The 18,596-nt window shown below is 44.6% G+C and overlaps 1 protein-coding gene across 1 annotated transcript in view; it reads left to right on the plus strand.

Moving 5' to 3' along the window:
• The window catches only part of CDH13 (cadherin 13), a 668,836-nt gene that overhangs the window by 224,179 nt on the left and 426,061 nt on the right, over window positions 1-18,596 (plus strand). Inside the window, exon 4 of the mRNA XM_082269695.1 lies at window positions 8,413-8,557. Within this exon, the coding sequence (XP_082125821.1) occupies window positions 8,413-8,557 (145 nt within the window). The remainder of the gene's footprint in view (window positions 1-8,412; window positions 8,558-18,596) is intronic.

Consider the following 18,596-nt stretch of genomic DNA (forward strand, 5'->3'; position numbering starts at 1 on the left):
CACAATGCACCCTGGGATTGGGTATAAACCTGGCGGGAGCATGTGACAGAGCGTCTTTGGCAGGAAGCAGAGTACCAGGAGGAGGCTGACGGCTGTCTCTCCTCCTGTCAGAGCGAGTGAAGGTGTCCTGGGCAGTCGGCCTGAAGGACCGGAGGTTGAGCTGGGCTGCAGAAAGGGATCCAGAGTGTCGCTGACCGAGTGGAGCTGCTGGGCAGAAGTTTCCAGGAAAAACAGTGTTGTGAGTACTCGAAATCTGCCCAGGGGTCTTCCTGAGAGAGGGGGCCACTCCTGAAGGTCAAAGGGATCCAGGAGCCAGCTAACCGAGAGTTGTGGCATAGAAAGGGGGTGCCAAGTGTTAAGCCCTGAAGATAAGGGAGTGAAAGGGGGCGCCAGTGCGGGCCCTGATGCGTTCAGCAGTGCAGCAAAAGCCTACGAGTAACTAGCTCAGGAAGGAGTACCTAAGGCAGCTAAGAGAGGACTTCTTTAGTTGAAGCCCAGTTACAAGTATAGGTGAGCGTTAACCGGCATCCAGCCAATGTTAACCAGCGGCAAGTCAGCATTGGGGGGCATTCAGCCAGCGTCAAACAGTACTTCCTAAGTGTCACCGCCAAATTGTGCATAGTTGAGTTAACCACTTGCCGACCGGTCACGTTGACCATACTGCGGCAAAGTGGCTCGTTCCCATCCAGCGACGTAGACCTGGACTCCTCCCCTTGTGGGTGGCGTGCGCACGCCGCCGAAAGGCTCGCTCCCGCTGTATTCAGTCACAGCGGGAGTCGGGCCAAGGGAGGAGCGGCGGTGATCGCCGCTGCTCTTCACCGATCGTCGGGGAATCGAGTCTGGAGATCCGCCCGCTTGTGTAAACAGAGCGGGCGGATCTCCTAAGTAACAGACAGTGACAGATTGCAGGGTGCAGCATAGCTGAACCTGCGATCTGTCCCTGTGTCACTCAGTCACCTCCCCCCACACGTCAGTAAGCACCAGGCATACATTAACCCCTCCCTCTCCAATAAAATTAACCCCTTCCCTGCCAGTGTCATTTTTACAGTGCATATTTTTAGCACTGATTACTGTAGTAATGTCACTGGTCCCCCCAAAAGTGTCAAAAATGTCAGTCAAGGGTCCGATCTGTCTGCCGCAATGTTGCAGTCCCGCAACAAAAAAAATCGCAGATCGCCGCCATTACTCGTTAAAAAAAAAAAACACCAAAAATTAAAGAAATCTTTCCCTTTGTTAGTAAACGCAATAACTTTTGCGCAAACCAATCAAAATACGCTTATTGTGATTTTTTTTTTACCAAACATAGGTAGCAGAAAACAAATTGGCCAAAAATTTCGATTTTTAAATTTTTTGGGGGGGGAATTTCATATAAAAAAATTTGAAAAATATTCAGGTTGGCTGTAATCAGTAGATCAATATACTCCAAACACCATACTCCATCTGTGTCCATATGGTCAAGATCCACCCAAATGCCTGGACCAACACCCGGGCCTCGGCTCAGCCTCCCAGCGAGCCTGAGCCGGCAGCTTCTGCCCCCTCTACAGCCCAGCGCTTCAGTGACTGCTCACAGACAGCGGCGACTGCTCCCAGAGCTCTAAGAACTGAGTGATCAGCGGTATTTTGATCGCTCAGTTCTCAGCCTTAGAGCCGCCAGGGGACAGATGCCACCTAGATAAGTATAATTATTTTTAAAAAATGTTTCCCATACTTCTTTTTCAAAGATGAATTTCAGGCATGGTATATTTTTATATATGTATACAATGTAACTATGTATATGCCACCCCTGGCTGATATACTATGTTCATACCAATACCATACCTGACCAATCCCCCTGGGAAGCTGGGAATCCCCAGTTCTTTCTGCAGCAACTGAAAGCTGGCTTCTTCTCCTCTCCCTCCCGCCGGCTTTCAGCTGCTGCAGAGAGAGCCATACAGGAGATCGGTTCCAGTAATTGCCCCCCTGCCACAACGATCACCCTTACTGAGAACCATACATTTCCCCCTGCTGTCCAGGCCCCCTGTGTGTCCTCCCCCCCACTCCTCAGTGCTACCGGCTTCCCTCCTCTTTTTCCTGACGGATTTCAGCTGCTGCAGAGAAAGCCATACAGGAGATTGGTTCCAGTAATTGCCCCCCCCGGCCCACTGATCACCCTCCCTGTAAACCATACATCTCCCCCTGCTGTCCAGGCCCCCTGTGTGCCCCACCCTTTGGTGCTACTGGCTTCCCTCCTCTCCTTCCTGCCAGCAACTGTAAGCACATAATAGGATCCTTGAAGATGGAGAATGGAGGAAGAGTCCGCTAATTATGTCAAATGAATGAACACAATGAATAATCGGTACGGAACATTCATAACTGAAGTATAGTAGGGGGGGGGGGGGAGCTGTGTCAGGTTGGCTGATCAATATACTCCAAAACACCATCCTCCAGGCAGATCCCATCAAACAGATTGATCTCAGGGATCTGCCTGGAGGATGGTGTTTAGAGTAACTTAATTCTTATTCTTGGATTATTGGTTATAAAACTACCTGGAATGCGTATATTGCAGTTATGGTGAAGGATCCGGGTGTGCTGTCCCCTCTATGGATGGCAGGATTGAACTGACTTGGATTCTTGCATGAATACTTTTCCCTTTATCTTTGATTCGCCTTGCTTTTGATGTGAAAAAAAGTGGAGAACTATATTGGATATTTACTACATTTCTGGGATGACTATCTTCATGTCCCTCAGCTGCCCCCTTCTGGATTTGAGAATTTCCACTGCAGCAAACTGCATGGAAATGTTTGATTATATACTACTAGGTTTCCCTATACACAGGGCCATCTTTACTACTAATTGGGCCCAGGGCAAAAATTTCCTTGGGCCCTCCCAAATTCACTAATCAACTATTTGCGGGTAGTAAGGGCTCAAGGGGCAGCTGCTTGGGGCCCCACAACAATGAATGGGCCCGGGGCAGCTGTCCCTTTTGCCCTGTGTTAAAGATGGCCCTGCCTATACAGATACTGTTCACATGGGCTCCCGATGAAGATGTTTAACCGCTTCAATACCGGGTACTTACACCCCCTTTCTGCCCAGGCAATTTTGCAGCTTTTAGCGCTGTTACAATTTGAATGACAATTGCGCCATCATGCAACGCTGTACCCAAATGAAATTTGTATCTTTTTTTTTTTCCTATACAAAGAGACCTTTCTTTTGGTGGTATTTAATCACTGCTGGGTTTTTATTTTTTGCTAAAGTTTTTTTTATAGTTTCTGTCAGTAAATTTTGTAAATAAGTAATTTCTTTCCTCCACTGATGTGCGCTGATGAGGTGGCACTGATGGGCACTGATTGGCTGCACTGATGAGGCAGGACCTTTGGGCACTAATGAGGCGGCAGTGAAGGGCACTGATTAGGTGGCATTGATGCCGCACTGATGGGCACTGATAGGCGACACTGATGGGCACTAATAGGCGGCACCTGTGGGCAATGATAGGCTGTCTGAATAGGCGGCACTAATGGGCATTGATGGGTGGCACTGATGGGTGTCACTGATGGGCACTGGTTGTCTTCACTGAAGGGCACTGATGAGGCAGGACTTATGGGCACTAATGAGGCGGCACTGAAAGGGCACTGATTAGGTGGTATTGATGAGGAGGCACTAATATGCCGCACTGATAGGCAGCACTGATGGGCACTGATAGGTGGCACTTATGGGCATGGATGGGTGGCACTGATGGGTGTAACGATGGGCATCACTGATGAGCAGGTACTGATGGGCACTGAAAGGCAGTACTGACTGGCATCACTGATGGGCACTGATTGGAGTCACTGATGGGCACTGATTGGTGTCAATGATGGGCACTGATGATCAGTGCCCTGATTACCTGTACAGGTCTCCCCTGCGAGGAAATCCTCCTGCTCCCCTCCCTGACTGACCTAAGAGGGGAATCCTCGGCCCCGCCCGCTGCAGGCAGCTGTCAGACAGGGAAAGGAGAGAGCCGGCAGGTCACGTGAGCAGTGATTGGCGCTCTGAAAACTGATAGATAACGGCTTATTTTTTTAAAACACACAGACACAGGGGCACGGGCACACAGGATTATTAAACAGACCAGACAGGACGGCGTTATTAAACAGACCAGACAGGACGGTATAAAGTGGCTTAACAACCACTTTAAAGGGGTTGTTTAGATTCGGGGGGGGTGGCATTTGCCCCCCCCCCCCCCCCCCTAGCGGACGCCCATGGTTGCACATGTTTGCAATAAAAACATGACTCATAACAAGATATTTGTTGAACATTAGCAGGTGAGTCTGGCTGTGGGATCACATTAGCTTCCATCAGGTATAAAAGCCATTCCGTTAAATAGAAGGAAGCAGCAGGGCACAAAGTTTTTCATGCTGAGTAAAATTCGAGGAGCGTTAAACTCTGAGAAAGGGAGGCTTGTTTGCAAGCACTTAAGCTGCCTTAACATGTAATCATTTACCTTTATAGCCCAATTTCTTTTAAATAATAATTATCCACTTTATTATTATACAGCACATAGGTTTCACGCCCGTCTCTACGCTGCGTTTTTGTCAATGCACCTCGATTTTCAGAGGTAATGCACTGAGCAGGATAAATCACGAGTTGAAGGTTTGATGCAAAACTGAAAGATCGGGTATAGATAGCTGCTTGTGATCTAACGTTCCCATTGGAATCCTGTATATTTGGGGTTTTGCCATGAACTGTCCCCACTGGACTTCTGAGCTCTTCCCTGCCTACTCCTTAGCTTGATATCTTAGATCGCCCATTACAGTAGGTGGGGGGGAGGGGGGGGGTCACCATGCCTTATCTTTATCAGTAATGTACAAATGAAAAATTCAAAAGGCAGCACAAGACCAGTATTGTTGCAGGTAGGTATATTCACCCCCTAAGTCCTTCAAATACACTATATTACCAAAAGTATTGGGACGCCTGCACTACATTCTGTACATTATATGCACCTGACCCCAGCAGTACACTCTGTACATTATCTACACCTGACCCTTGCACTATGTACATTATACACACCTGACCCCAGCACTAGACTCTGTACATTATACACACCTGAACCTTGCACTATGTACATTATACACACCTGACCCCAGCACTACACTCTGTACATTATGCACATCTGACCCTTGCACTCTGTGTGGTACCCATTCCTGACCCATACACTCTGTACATTATACACACCTGACCCCAGCACTACACTCTGTACATTATACACACCTGACCCCAGCACTACACTCTGTACATTATACACACCTGACCCCAGCACTACACTCTGTACATTGTACACACCTGACCCCAGCACTACACTCTGTACATTATCTACACCTGACCCTTGCACTCTGTAAATTATGCACATCTGACCCTTGTACCCTGTGTGTTACCCATTCCCGACCCATACACTCTGTACATTATACACACCTGACCCCAGCACTACACTCTGTACATTATACACACCTGACCCCAGCACTACACTCTGTACATTATCTACACCTGACCCTTAGCACTCTGTACATTATGCACATCTGACCCTTGCACTCTGTGTGTTATCCATTCCTGACCCATACACTCTGTACATTATACACACCTGACCCCAGCACAACACTCTGTACATTATACACACCTAACCCCAGCACTACACTCTGTACATTATCTACACCTGACCCCAGCACTACATTTTGTACAATACATACACCTGACCCCTGAACTATTTACTTTTCACACACCTGACCCCCCTACATGATCTACACCTGACCCTCTCACTACATTCTACACATTACATACACCTGACCTATACACTCTGTACACTATACACACCTGACCCCAGCACTCAGTATATCACATTCTTTTCACCCCCACAGTCTGTATATAGGCTCACAGTTTAGGCCCCTTCCACTGTTAGCACAATTTTGCCACACCCACAATTCTCATGCACAATCTAATTTTTCTCCTCTGGTTGCCCAAGTATGCATCTAAATTTGTACACCCCATTGGGTAAGCTGATTTCTAATGTTGGCCCTGCTCAAAGGTGATAAGGTTTTTGAAGGTACCAATTTTCCTTCCTAAATAGATCAGTCAGTATGTCCACCAGGTAAGGTAGCAGTAGACTATGCACTGGACATTGGACTCAACCCATGAGGACCTATGAGTCCAGTCTGGCTCCTAAAAAAACAAACAATGAATCAGAAGTAATTTGCAAATAGTTTTGTATCAACTATATTTATTTGCATTCCAAAGACAGTCATGCTGCCATGAAAACAATGCATATGTGTAACGGACCGTGACCCACACTGTGTTTGTGGGCTTCCGTTAGTGTACGGCTTCCTACAGTCTTAAACATAGATAGATATTCCAGCCGCCCTACATAAAAAACTAGCCTGAACTTAGCTTGTATGTGTCTGAAAGCAACAACTTTTATTGAACAAGAAACAGTCTTTTATACACTTGAGAAGTATTTCAGTCACTACACAAACAATGGCCCGGATATTTACCCAAAACATCACACAATGATTAGATAACGAGGTACAGCTGACTCATGGCTAATCCCATCTAGACAAGGTTATCATTCACATGCTAATTAACTCAGTGCACGTAATCCAGCTGGGATGACAAGACTGCCCGGCAACAAAGCTAAAACAAAATACAAAATTACACATTATTTAGGAGTATAAAAACAGAACACCTTATTATACAGACAATGGCAAGAGACCCCAGTATCAATCTGTCCATCAGTTACAGATTCCATGGCAATGGTCTACAACAGTCTATAGGTCTCACAGTGTAAAGTGGGATTAAATCTTCATAGTTCTTGAGATATATTGTTGATAATTATTAATGTCCCATTTGAGTAATCCAAACCATATTCTGTGTCCATTAAGTCCATAATTTCCTTGGCCACCCTGTGCCCCTAATAGACACAGGGTGACTTACACATAAGAGGAGTCTAGAGGGCAGAGAGAGGGATTTCCCAACCTCTCTAAGGTAAGCTGGGTTCCACGGCCCCCCCCCCCCCCCACCAGCCAAAGTGACTCCCGTCACAATATGCTTTAGCTTACTACTACAATACAACTATACAACTACTATAGTACTGGCCTGGCGCCAGTCTCTGTAATGGGATTACCCCTGAGAAAGAGATGCAAGATGGCAGAAGGGGTGTCCATTGCTTTGGGTCTGCCTAATAAATTAGCATCAGGCCATTCTGCTAGAAACGTGCCATTTGTTTTGTTACAAAACGAAAGTTGGAAAAAATGTTTGTCATTCAGAGATTCAGATGTACAGTATCTTAATTTCCAAATCACAATAGTAACGAATTTCAATGAATCCAAAATAAACTATAATTAAACAAATTATCCCAATCCCAAAAGGAATTTGAATTTCGAAATGGAACCATGTTGCAATAAATACAGTGAGGTATAAAAGCTAAAAAGGATGATGATTCCTACTTAGGCTGCTTTACAGAATATAATAGAAAAAAATAGAATGAAATAGAAAATAAAATAATTGAATAGAACAGAACCAAACAGAATAGAAAACAAAAGAATAGAATAAAACAGAATAGAATATAAAAGAATAGAAAATAATAGAATAAAACAGAATAACGTAGAATAGAAAACAAAGGAATATAAAATAATAGAATAGAATAAAACAATAGACTAGAAAATAAAATAAAAGAATATAATAGAAAATATAAGAATAAAATAGTGTAGAATAGAATTAGAAAAGAACAGCATGGAATATAAAAAATAGGCTAGAATAGAATAGAACAGAATAAATAAAGCGGTCTTCCAAAATTCAAATTTCTAATCAATTGAAAGTAAAGGATATATGAAATGTATCCAAATATAGGAAACAAATTCTAACACTATGAATATGATGAAACAAAATTATTAACTTAAGGAACTAATTCGAAACTAATCGAAATTAATGTTTCCTTTGTACACATCTCTACACTGCCAAATATTTCCCTAGTTACCAGTATTAGAACTCTTTATTCTGAACTACATACAGTAAATATTTTGATTCCATAATCATCATGACTAATGCCATTGTATAACTCTGGAGTATGATCCATTTGTGACCTCACACCAGTGACATCACCAGGGTCCTTTACCCTCTTCTTTGTTCCTTCTTGGCATTCTGGCCCCTTTTTTTGTTTGCCCCAGTACCCTCCATTTATTTAGTTCGATAATGTAAATCTCTGCCACCCCCCCAAGGGTGATGACAAGGGGCAGCAATTCTACCCACAAGTCCAATGAGCACCTTTTTAGGGTTTTGGGATGAAACAGAACAGATTGTATATTGATTGCACTTTCTATTTCTATTTTTTCTGTATAATATTAGCAGCTCACTGGCAGGTTGCCTGGATTTGATCTCTTATCCCCATATCATTTCCTTTCTCACCAACAGTTGCGGGTGGAAACCATAGATGAAAGTGGAAAAACCATTGAGGGCCCGGTGGATCTAGAAGTCCTGGTCATCGATCAGAATGACAATCGACCAATCTTCAAGGAAGGTCCTTACATCGGCCATGTTCTTGAAGGGTCTCCAACTGGTGAGTGCCAAACCTGTCTTTTAAATTTCACAGCGCCCTTAACTGGAATGGCTTCCTATTGGCTGACCCTGTGTCCTAAATACATAATACGTTTTCGTAACTAAAGAACTGAAGTGTTCATGTGTATTCAACCACTGTTTCTTCTAAGTCTCTGATTATGCTTTTATAACACTTTCAATGGAACTGCGAGTTGAGGATATGAATGTAGCATCCAGGTTTGTTTTGTGCTTCCTTGACTACAAGAGAATCAGAGCAAAAATGTTACATTTCTGATACATGTTGGCGACCTACCTGGGATTCGACTTGGCCCTATTTAGATGTTTTTACTTTGTAGCAAACCTGTTCATCTGTGCTTGCATTTGTCTTTTACACTGCCTAGCCAAAAAAAAAGTCACCACCTGGAATTAAATAAGCAACTAACTAAACTAAGCATGCGGTAACTCTCCTATTGGATAGTTACTGCATGTGCCCAAAGAAAGGTCAGCTGACTACCTGAATATACTGAATGATCAGGTTATTCCATCAATGGATTTTTTTTCTTCCCTAATGGCACGGGCATATTCCAAGATGGCAATGCCAGGATTCATCTGGCTCAGAGTGGTTCATGGAGCATGAGACATCATTTTCACACATGGATTGGCCACCACAGAGTCCAGAACTTAACCCCAATGAGAATCTGTGGGATGTGCTGGAGAAGGCTTTGTGCAGTGCTCTGACTCTCCCATCATCAATACAAGATCCTGGTGAAAAATGAATGCAACACGGGACGGAAATAAATCTTGTGACATTGCAGAAGCTTATCGAAACAATGCCACAGCGAATGCGTGCCGTAATCAAAGCTAAAGCTGGTCCAACACGTGTGACCTTTTTTTTTGGTGGTGACTTTTGTTTTGGCCAGGCAGTGTATCTGTTGCTTGTGAATGTGGTTGCCAGGCTGAATCTGGACGCAAAGTTTATCCGGTGTATGAGTCAAATATCTGTTTTATTTTACTCTCACAGTGACAATATAAAATGAAACTATTTGTATGTAGATAAGACTACTGTATGTTAGTGATTTTTTGCCTGAAGTACCCTCATGAGTTAGTGTTTTTCTTGTAGCTTGCTGAATAGGATGTACTTGCTCTTAATAGCATTGACCTTCAAATATAACAACCATCGTGTTTATTTCAGTTGCTTTGGTGAGCATTGCCTGGGAAGGATGTAAGAATTGTCAGGAGCATGTAATGCTCCTGTTGTACGGCAGCTGTTGGTCTCATTTCAGCATCCTGGTTTTGGCTTAGCCTCACTCTCCCTGTCAGACTGTCCACCTGCAGAGGGACTGGTGTAGCCATAGCCTCTGGTTGGGGACCAAACCTGTTTTAAACCTGCCAAGCTCTTAGTGTCATGCTTGCGATAGTGTTTGTGATAGTGTTTGTGTTTGTGATAGTGTTTGTAACACGTGCTTCAAGCTCCCTGTTTGCCTGCCTTGTTTTCTTGCCTTTTATACCATCACCCAATCCCCACCCTGCCTGCTAGTTTGGATTTTCGTTATCTACCTGGGATTGGACTTTAAACTACTCTCTGAACCCTGCCTGCCGTATGACCACAGATTTGACCCTGACTACTCTCTGAACCCTGCCTGCCATATGACCACAGATTTGACCCTGACTACTCTCTGAACCCTGCCTGCCGTTTGACCACGGATTTGACCCGGACTACTCTCTGAACCCTGCCTGCTGTTTGACCATGGATTTTACCCTGACTACTCTTTAAACCCTGCCTACCGTTTGACCACGGATTTGACCCTGACTACTCTCTGAACCCTGCCTACCGTTTGACGACGGATTTGACCCTGACTACTCTATGAGCTCTGCCTGCTGTTTGACCACGGATTTGACCCTGACTACTCTCTGAACCCTGCCTACCGTTTGACCACGGATTTGACCCTGACTACTCTCTGAACCCTGCCTGCCGTATGACCACAGATTTGACCCTGACTTCTCTCTGAACCCTGCCTGCTGTTTGACCATGGATTTGACCCTGGCTACTCTCCAAACTCTCCCTGCCGATTGACCAAGGATTTGACCCTGACTACCCTCTGAATTCTGCCTGCTGCTTGACCATGGATTTGACCCTGACTACTCTCTGAACTCTGCCTTCTGCTTGACCACAGATTTGCCCCCGACTTCTCTCTGAACCCTGCCTGCCGTTTGACCACGGATATGACCCTGACTGCTCTGAACGTTGCCTGCCTTTTGACCACAGAATTGACCCTGATTACTATCTGAACGTTGCCTGCCTTGAACCCGGATTGCCATTGAATCACTCAGAGGGGGAGCAGAATGGGCTGAGCTGCTAAAAAAGGAACTTTGAGGAAGAATTGTCTTACAGGTCTTACAGCTACACACCCCCTGCAGAGTCAGACTGATAGCTCTGCAATCAGCAAAATTCATGCTCCATGCTGATTGGAGAGCTCCAGCTGTGACTCACACAGGGAGTGTATGAGATCTCTGCAGAGTGACTACTGCTTTGACACATTCTCTGTAGCATGTTGGCTGGGAACAGGTTTTTCTACTTAGGCTGTGGCTATTTTTATTATTTTTTATTTTTTAAATAAAGAAAGGCCGTAACATTTAGTTAGGCTTTAGTCTCTGTAATCTACCACAGTCAGCCGGAAGGGACTGCTTACTAAATTTTGTGCTGTGCAGCTTCGACTTCAGTCCTGGCTCTCTTACTATCCCTCCCTTCCTTAAAGTGTTACTAAACCCGGGACTCTGCATTCACTATATCTGATCTCCCCAGGACTCTGCATTCACTATATCTGATCTCCCCAGGACTCTGCATTCACTGTATCTGGTCTCCCCAGGACTCTGCATTCACTATATCTGATCTCCCCAGGACTCTGCATTCACTGTATCTAGTCTCCCCAGGACTCTGCATTCACTATATCTGATCTCCCCAGGAGCCTGCATTCACTATATCTGATCTCCCCAGGACTCTGCATTCACTATATCTGATCTCCCCAGGACTCTGCATTCACTATATCTGATCTCCCCAGGACTCTGCATTCACTGTATCTAGTCTCCCCAGGACTCTGCATTCACTATATCTGATCTCCCCAGGAGCCTGCATTCACTATATCTGATCTCCCCAGGACTCTGCATTCACTGTATCTGATCTCCCCAGGACTCTGCATTCACTATATCTGATCTCCCCAGGACTCTGCATTAACTATATCTGATCCCCCCAGGACTCTGCATTCACTATATCTGATCTCCCCAGGACTCTGCAGTCACTATATTTGATCTCCCCAGGACTCTGCATTCACTATATCTGATCTCCCCAGAACTCTGCATTCACTATATCTGATCTCCCCAGGACTCTGCATTCACTATATCTGATCTCCCCAGGACTCTGCATTAACTATATCTGATCTCCCCAGGACTCTGCATTCACTATATCTGATCTCCCCAGGACGCTGCATTTACTATATCTGATCTCCCCAGGACTCTGTATTCACTATATCTGATCTCCCCAGGACTCTGCATTAACTATATCTGATCCCCCCAGGACTCTGCATTTACTATATCTGATCCCCCAGGACTCTGTAATCACTATATCTGATCTCCCCAAGATTCTGCATTCACTATATCTGATCTCCCCAGGACGCTGCATTTACTATATCTGATCCCCCTAGGACTCTGCATTCACTATATCTGATCTCCCCAGGACGCTGCATTTACTATATCTGATCCCCCTAGGACTCTGCATTCACTATATCTGATCTCCCCAGGACTCTGCACTCACTATATCTGATCTCCCCTGGACTCTGCATTCACTATATCTGATCCCCCACTGTACACAGAACATGGAAATGTAATTACTTTAGTAAATATAAACTACTAAATACCTTTTCGCATCAGCAGTATATAGCAGTCTTGTGACTTCTATCAGTGTCTGATCTCCCCAGGACTCTGCATTCACTATATCTGATCTCCCCAGGACTCTGCATTCACTATATCTGATCTCCCCAGGACTCTGCATTCACTGTATCTAGTCTCCCCAGGACTCTGATATTCACTATATCTGATCTCCCCAGGAGCCTGCATTCACTATATCTGATCTCCCCAGGACTCTGCATTCACTGTATCTGATCTCCCCAGGACTCTGCATTCACTATATCTGATCTCCCCAGGACTCTGCATTAACTATATCTGATCCCCCCAGGACTCTGCATTCACTATATCTGATCTCCCCAGGACTCTGCAGTCACTATATTTGATCTCCCCAGGACTCTGCATTCACTATATCTGATCTCCCCAGAACTCTGCATTCACTATATCTGATCTCCCCAGGACTCTGCATTCACTATATCTGATCTCCCCAGGACTCTGCATTAACTATATCTGATCTCCCCAGGACTCTGCATTCACTATATCTGATCTCCCCAGGACCCTGCATTCACTATATCTGATCTCCCCAGGACTCTGCATTCACTATATCTGATCTCCCCAGGACTCTGCATTCACTATATCTGATCTCCCCAGGACGCTGCATTTACTATATCTGATCTCCCCAGGACTCTGCATTCACTATATCTGATCTCCCCAGGACTCTGCATTAACTATATCTGATCCCCCCAGGACTCTGCATTTACTATATCTGATCCCCCAGGACTCTGTAATCACTATATCTGATCTCCCCAAGATTCTGCATTCACTATATCTGATCTCCCCAGGACGCTGCATTTACTATATCTGATCCCCCTAGGACTCTGCATTCACTATATCTGATCTCCCCAGGACTCTGCATTCACTATATCTGATCCCCCACTGTACACAGAACATGGAAATGTAATTACTTTAGTAAATATAAACTACTAAATACCTTTTCGCATCAGCAGTATATAGCAGTCTTGTGACTTCTATCAGTGTCTGGTTAAAGCTTGTAGGAGGAGTTTTCATACTGCACTGGTTGTCCTATCAGGATGCAGGACCCCTGACCTTCTGTCTGGACAGTGCTGATTGGCCCTGTGCTGATCACATGCACTCTCCCAAGAAAAAAAAAAAAACTCTGTAGCAATACTTACCAAACTGAGCATGTGCAGCCTGACTCCAGTAACTTTGTCTATCCAGAATCCAGACATGCTTTGGGGACAATGCAAAAAGGGGAGGATCTGTGCAGGATCTAACAGAATTTTATATAATGCAGAGAATTAACCCCTTAGGTTACATAGCGACTATAACAAGCATCCTTTACAGCATATATATAGACTGATTTTACTGTTGTGGGTTTAATAACACTTTAATGAAACTCTGACAGTCAGGGCTTACATATTGAAAGAAAAGCACCCTCCGTGTGAAAGAGATCTTTATCTCTGCAGTTGTAGATTGAAGAAACTGTCTGATCATATACAAAAAAAACGTACAGTCGCAATTAGAAAAATGATATTAAAAGTAAACCTTGCTGTAATAACTCGTTATGTGTGCTGAGTGAAGGCGACGCAGTACTTTCCCTTTAATTGCTGCTTTGTTCGGAAGAAAGTCGCCGATGTTATGCGCTGACTTTGAGCTGTTACCTTAATACGCGGTTTATGTCTCCGGAGTAATTAGCAGCCTCCTCTCGGTGAACCGTGCTTTCATGGCCCCGAGCAAATTAAAAAGAAGACAGTAAGACTATTGCTACATTAAACATAAAGATGGATCCAGCTTGCATTAGAAAGTCTTCAGTAGCCTGGAAGCAATTTTAACATCTGTTACTGGCATGACACACAGGAGACTTCCACTGATCACTCTTTTAAAAGAAAGATGAGACAAGAATCATTCCATAAACAGTTAGATTTGTGTACAGCAGCGTCCACATCCACAAAGATCAAAGGTGGCACCTTCTGGGGGGGGGGGGGGGGGTGGAGGAAAGAATCACCCATTGGACCCGTGAAGTGTAACTAAAACCATATAAAAAAAAAAAAGATCAATAAATGGTATACTCCATGCTGTTCATACTCAGTCACTATGCGCAGGGCCATCTTTAATGCAGGGCAAAATGGGCAGCTGACCCGGGCCTATTCATTGTTGTGGGGCCCAAAGCAGCTGCCCCTTGAGTCTGCGCTGCCTGCAAACAATTGATAAGTGGATTCTGGGGGGGTAGTCACAAGAAAATGTTTGCCCAGGGTCAAATCAATATTAGAGACGGGCCTGACTATGTGATTCCTTTTTTTCATCCTGCGAATAACTTGATTGATCCGACTGCCCTCTATCTCCCCCTTCTGTCCATGTCCCCAATTCAACTAGGGATTTCGCAGCTGTGGTGGCAACTCTGCACACGCTCAGTTTTCAGTGAGCATTTCCTCCCTATCACATCCAAGCAGCCCATGTGACTATAGAGCAGTGGTCTCCAAACTGTGGCCCAAGGGCCAGATGCAGCCCTTTGCAAGATTTTATCCGGCCCTTGGGGTATTATTCATACCACTGATTTGAAGCACTGTTTCAAACACTGACATCAACAGTAGGACGTAATTCCCCCAACTGACACCAATGATGGGACACTATTCATGCCGCTAAAATCAATGATGGGACACTATTCATCCCACTGACACCAATGATGAGGCACTATTCCTTCCACTAATATCAATGATGGGGCACTATTCCTCAGGCTGACACCAATGATGGGGCACTATTCCTCCCACTGACACTGATGATGGGGCACTATTCCTCCCACTGACACCAATGATGGGACACTATTCCTCCCACTGATAGCAATGATGGGGCACTATTCCTCCCAGTAATAACAATAGTGGGGCATAATTCCTCCTCCTACTGACCACTGGCACTATGCAAATGAACACCTCACCTGAGGCATTAGAACATTTTCTATCTACACTGGTCACAATCCCCCCCCCCTTCCAAAAAAAAAAGTCTGAAGAACAGTAAACTGGCCCTTTGTTTGGAAAGTTTGGAGACCCCTGCTATGAAGTCACACATCTGGTCGTATACACAGTGGTAAATGACAGCCCACTCCCTCCTCCTCCTCCATGGCCGCTAACCAGCTAAACACAATGGGGGCGGGATATTACATGTAGATTGATGGAAGCTTCACCTCCCTGTTATTCTAAGACTCAGGCTGGAGGGGCAAGCAATAAATACAGTAAGGTTTGAAAGTGAAAAAGATGATGATATGAATCGATTGGAATATAACAGAAAAAATAGAATAGATTAAAATAGAATAGCATAAAATAGAACAAATTTAACTGTCTCCTGAAGTTTGAATCGATTTGAAAATATCAATTATACTAAGCAAATCCGAATAAATGAACTAAGTCCGAAAACAAATTATTCTAACATAACGAATATGACAAAACAAAATTATTAACCTAACATATCCGAAACAAAACAAAACAATGTCTCCATCGTGTGTATCTCTACCAGGCACAGCCTCCTGCCCCTCAATGTTCTCCCTTGGATGAGGCCCCCAATGCTGCATTTTATTTTTATACTAAACTTTTTTGATGTCTTAAGGTCAGTCAAGTGATATGCAGGGTCATCTTTTTCTTTGGTGGTGGTTGGTCCTCAATGATGCATAGGCTACATCATTCCACTGTGAGGTCTTGTCCATGGCACCCTACGCTCACAGTATGTCTTTAGTCCGACCTAGAAGACTGAGGACATGTTGGTGTCACGGTCAGGCTTGGGGACCAGCAGCTATAGCAGTACAAGGGTTCCCATTGACCAGCAGGAAAAGTAAATGAGCAGGTCAACCTGGTAGATGATTTGGGGTCTAAGCACTAGCTGGTATTCACCAGAGCTCCTGATGGTGGAGATGAATTCTGCATGTTTGTACCAGGTCGTGGTCCTCAGGATCATCCCACCAGGCGGTGAGGAAGCTGGGGTCCAGTAACAGATATAGCAGGTAGAAATCAAGAGGAAGCGTAGTCAGTAAACAAGCCAAAGGTCAATAGCGAGTGGTGGCACTTTGGAATCAAGCAGAATCGTAGTCGAGGAACAAGCCAAAAGTCAGTATTGAGCGGTAGTGAAGATATGAATGGCAGCAGGAATAACAAGAGTGAGATATTGGCTGGAGAGAGCGCAATAATCTTGCAAACAGGAAGCGGAGAGACATGGCTTAAATCAGGAAGTTCATGGAAGGAGCAAAGAGTTCAAGGTTCAAGAGAAACAAGGCTCAAGGAAGATCATTCAAGGAATTGTCCAGCATCTCAGGTGGCTCACTAAGAAGAGTTCCTGCCAGACACAGGAGAAGGTCCTGAGTTCAGGTCCAGTGAGAGTTGGGTGTTGTTGTGGAAGTACCCAGATCACTGTCTTGTGCTGTGGAAAATATATCCAACTTTAACTGCAAAAGGAAAGTGCTAGATTGTCAAGGATATAATCATGTCATTTTGACTATTTATGCAAAGAAACTGATAAATATTTTACATACTCTTCATTAATACCAACTAAAGCCACTTATGTAACCCTCTAGACATCCAAACTTCTGTGAATTTCCAGAAGATGGTCTCATTATTTAGTCATAATAAGCTTGAAAACATGGCGCTATGTGCATGTAGTGCAGAGATGTCCTGCATTTGTGTTGTTTTCAAAGTTACCCAGACATACACTTTAAGAAATAAAGATTCAAGTAGAGAAGAACTAAAGCTGAACGTCAATCAAACTTCAAAAATTGCTATCTAGTTGCCCCCCTCCACCTTAGTTTAGTCCAGGGGGTGAGAAATAAAGTGAAATACCTTATTCCTCACTCCCCCAGGCTATACCTCCCCTCCATATAACCAGTCCCTACTCTTGGCTGCTTGTCCAACCGCAGTCTATCCAAAGACATCACATGCAATACTGGACCACTCATGCTGCATTTTATATGAGGACATTGAGGACTCACCCACATCCAAGGAATAGAGGACAGCATGGGAGGGTATGCAGCTTCTATGGAATGAGTAATAGGGTACATGAAGTTTCTTATTATTTTCTCCCTAGACTAAACGAACATGGGAGGAGGTACTAGATAGTTATTTTTCAGACTGACTGGATTCCAGCTGTAAAGAAGCTTGAAAATTCTTGTGTAATCTCCCTGGGGTCCAAGTGCATGTAGCCATCATTAGCAATACAATACTTGTCTAATAGTACTTTAGTCTCTCTAAGACTACTAACCCCAGACCAGCCCTCCCACTAAGGAGAGTGATACTAGAGTAGTCTTTTGCTGTGGGCTTGTGTTGTGAATGATGCCACTCGTCTCCAGCTGTCCACCATTCACAACAACACAAACCCAGAACATCACACTCCAGATACTGCAGTTCTCTAGTCTCTCTCAAACTACTAAGCTCTGACCTGCCCACCTGCTTTGGAGAGAGAGAGACTAGAGTACTAGCTGGCCTAGGTTGTGGGCTTTTGTTGTGAATGGCGGTGCTTGTCTCCATCTTGCCGCCATCCACAATACCACAAACCCACAACATTACACACAAGATAGTTCTCTAGTCTCTCTCAAACTACTAAGCCCTGACCTGCCCACCTGCTTTGGAGAGAGAGAGACTAGAGTACTAGCTGGCCTAAGTTGTGGGCTTCTTTTTGTGAATGACGGTGCTTGTCTCCATCTTGCCGCCAACCACAATACCAAAAACCTACAAAATCACAACCAAAATAGTTCTCTAGTCTCTCTCAAACTACTAAGCCCTGAACTGCCCACCTGCTTTGGAGAGAGAGAGAGAGAAACTAGAGTACTAGCTGGCATATGTTGTTGTGGGCATGTGTTGTGAATGACGGTGCTTGTCTCCAGCTTATTGGCATTGACAATAGCACAAGCCCACAAATTACACACAATCACACCCCAAATTGTTCTCTAGTCTCTTTCAGACTACTAAGCCCCTACCCGCTCACCCGCTATGGAGAGAGAGACTAGAGCAGTAGCTGGCATATGTTGTTCTGGCCTTGTGTTGTGAATGACCGTGTGCATCTCCAGCTTCCCACCATTCACAACACAAGCCCACAGCTACTCTAGACTCTTGCTCCAGAATAGCAGGGAGGCAATTCTGATTGCTATCGTTAGAGTAAGAGATGTCAGC

Source organism: Pelophylax lessonae (assembly GCF_965119305.1).
Source record: "Pelophylax lessonae genome assembly, chromosome: 10".
Taxonomy (NCBI): domain Eukaryota; kingdom Metazoa; phylum Chordata; class Amphibia; order Anura; family Ranidae; genus Pelophylax; species Pelophylax lessonae.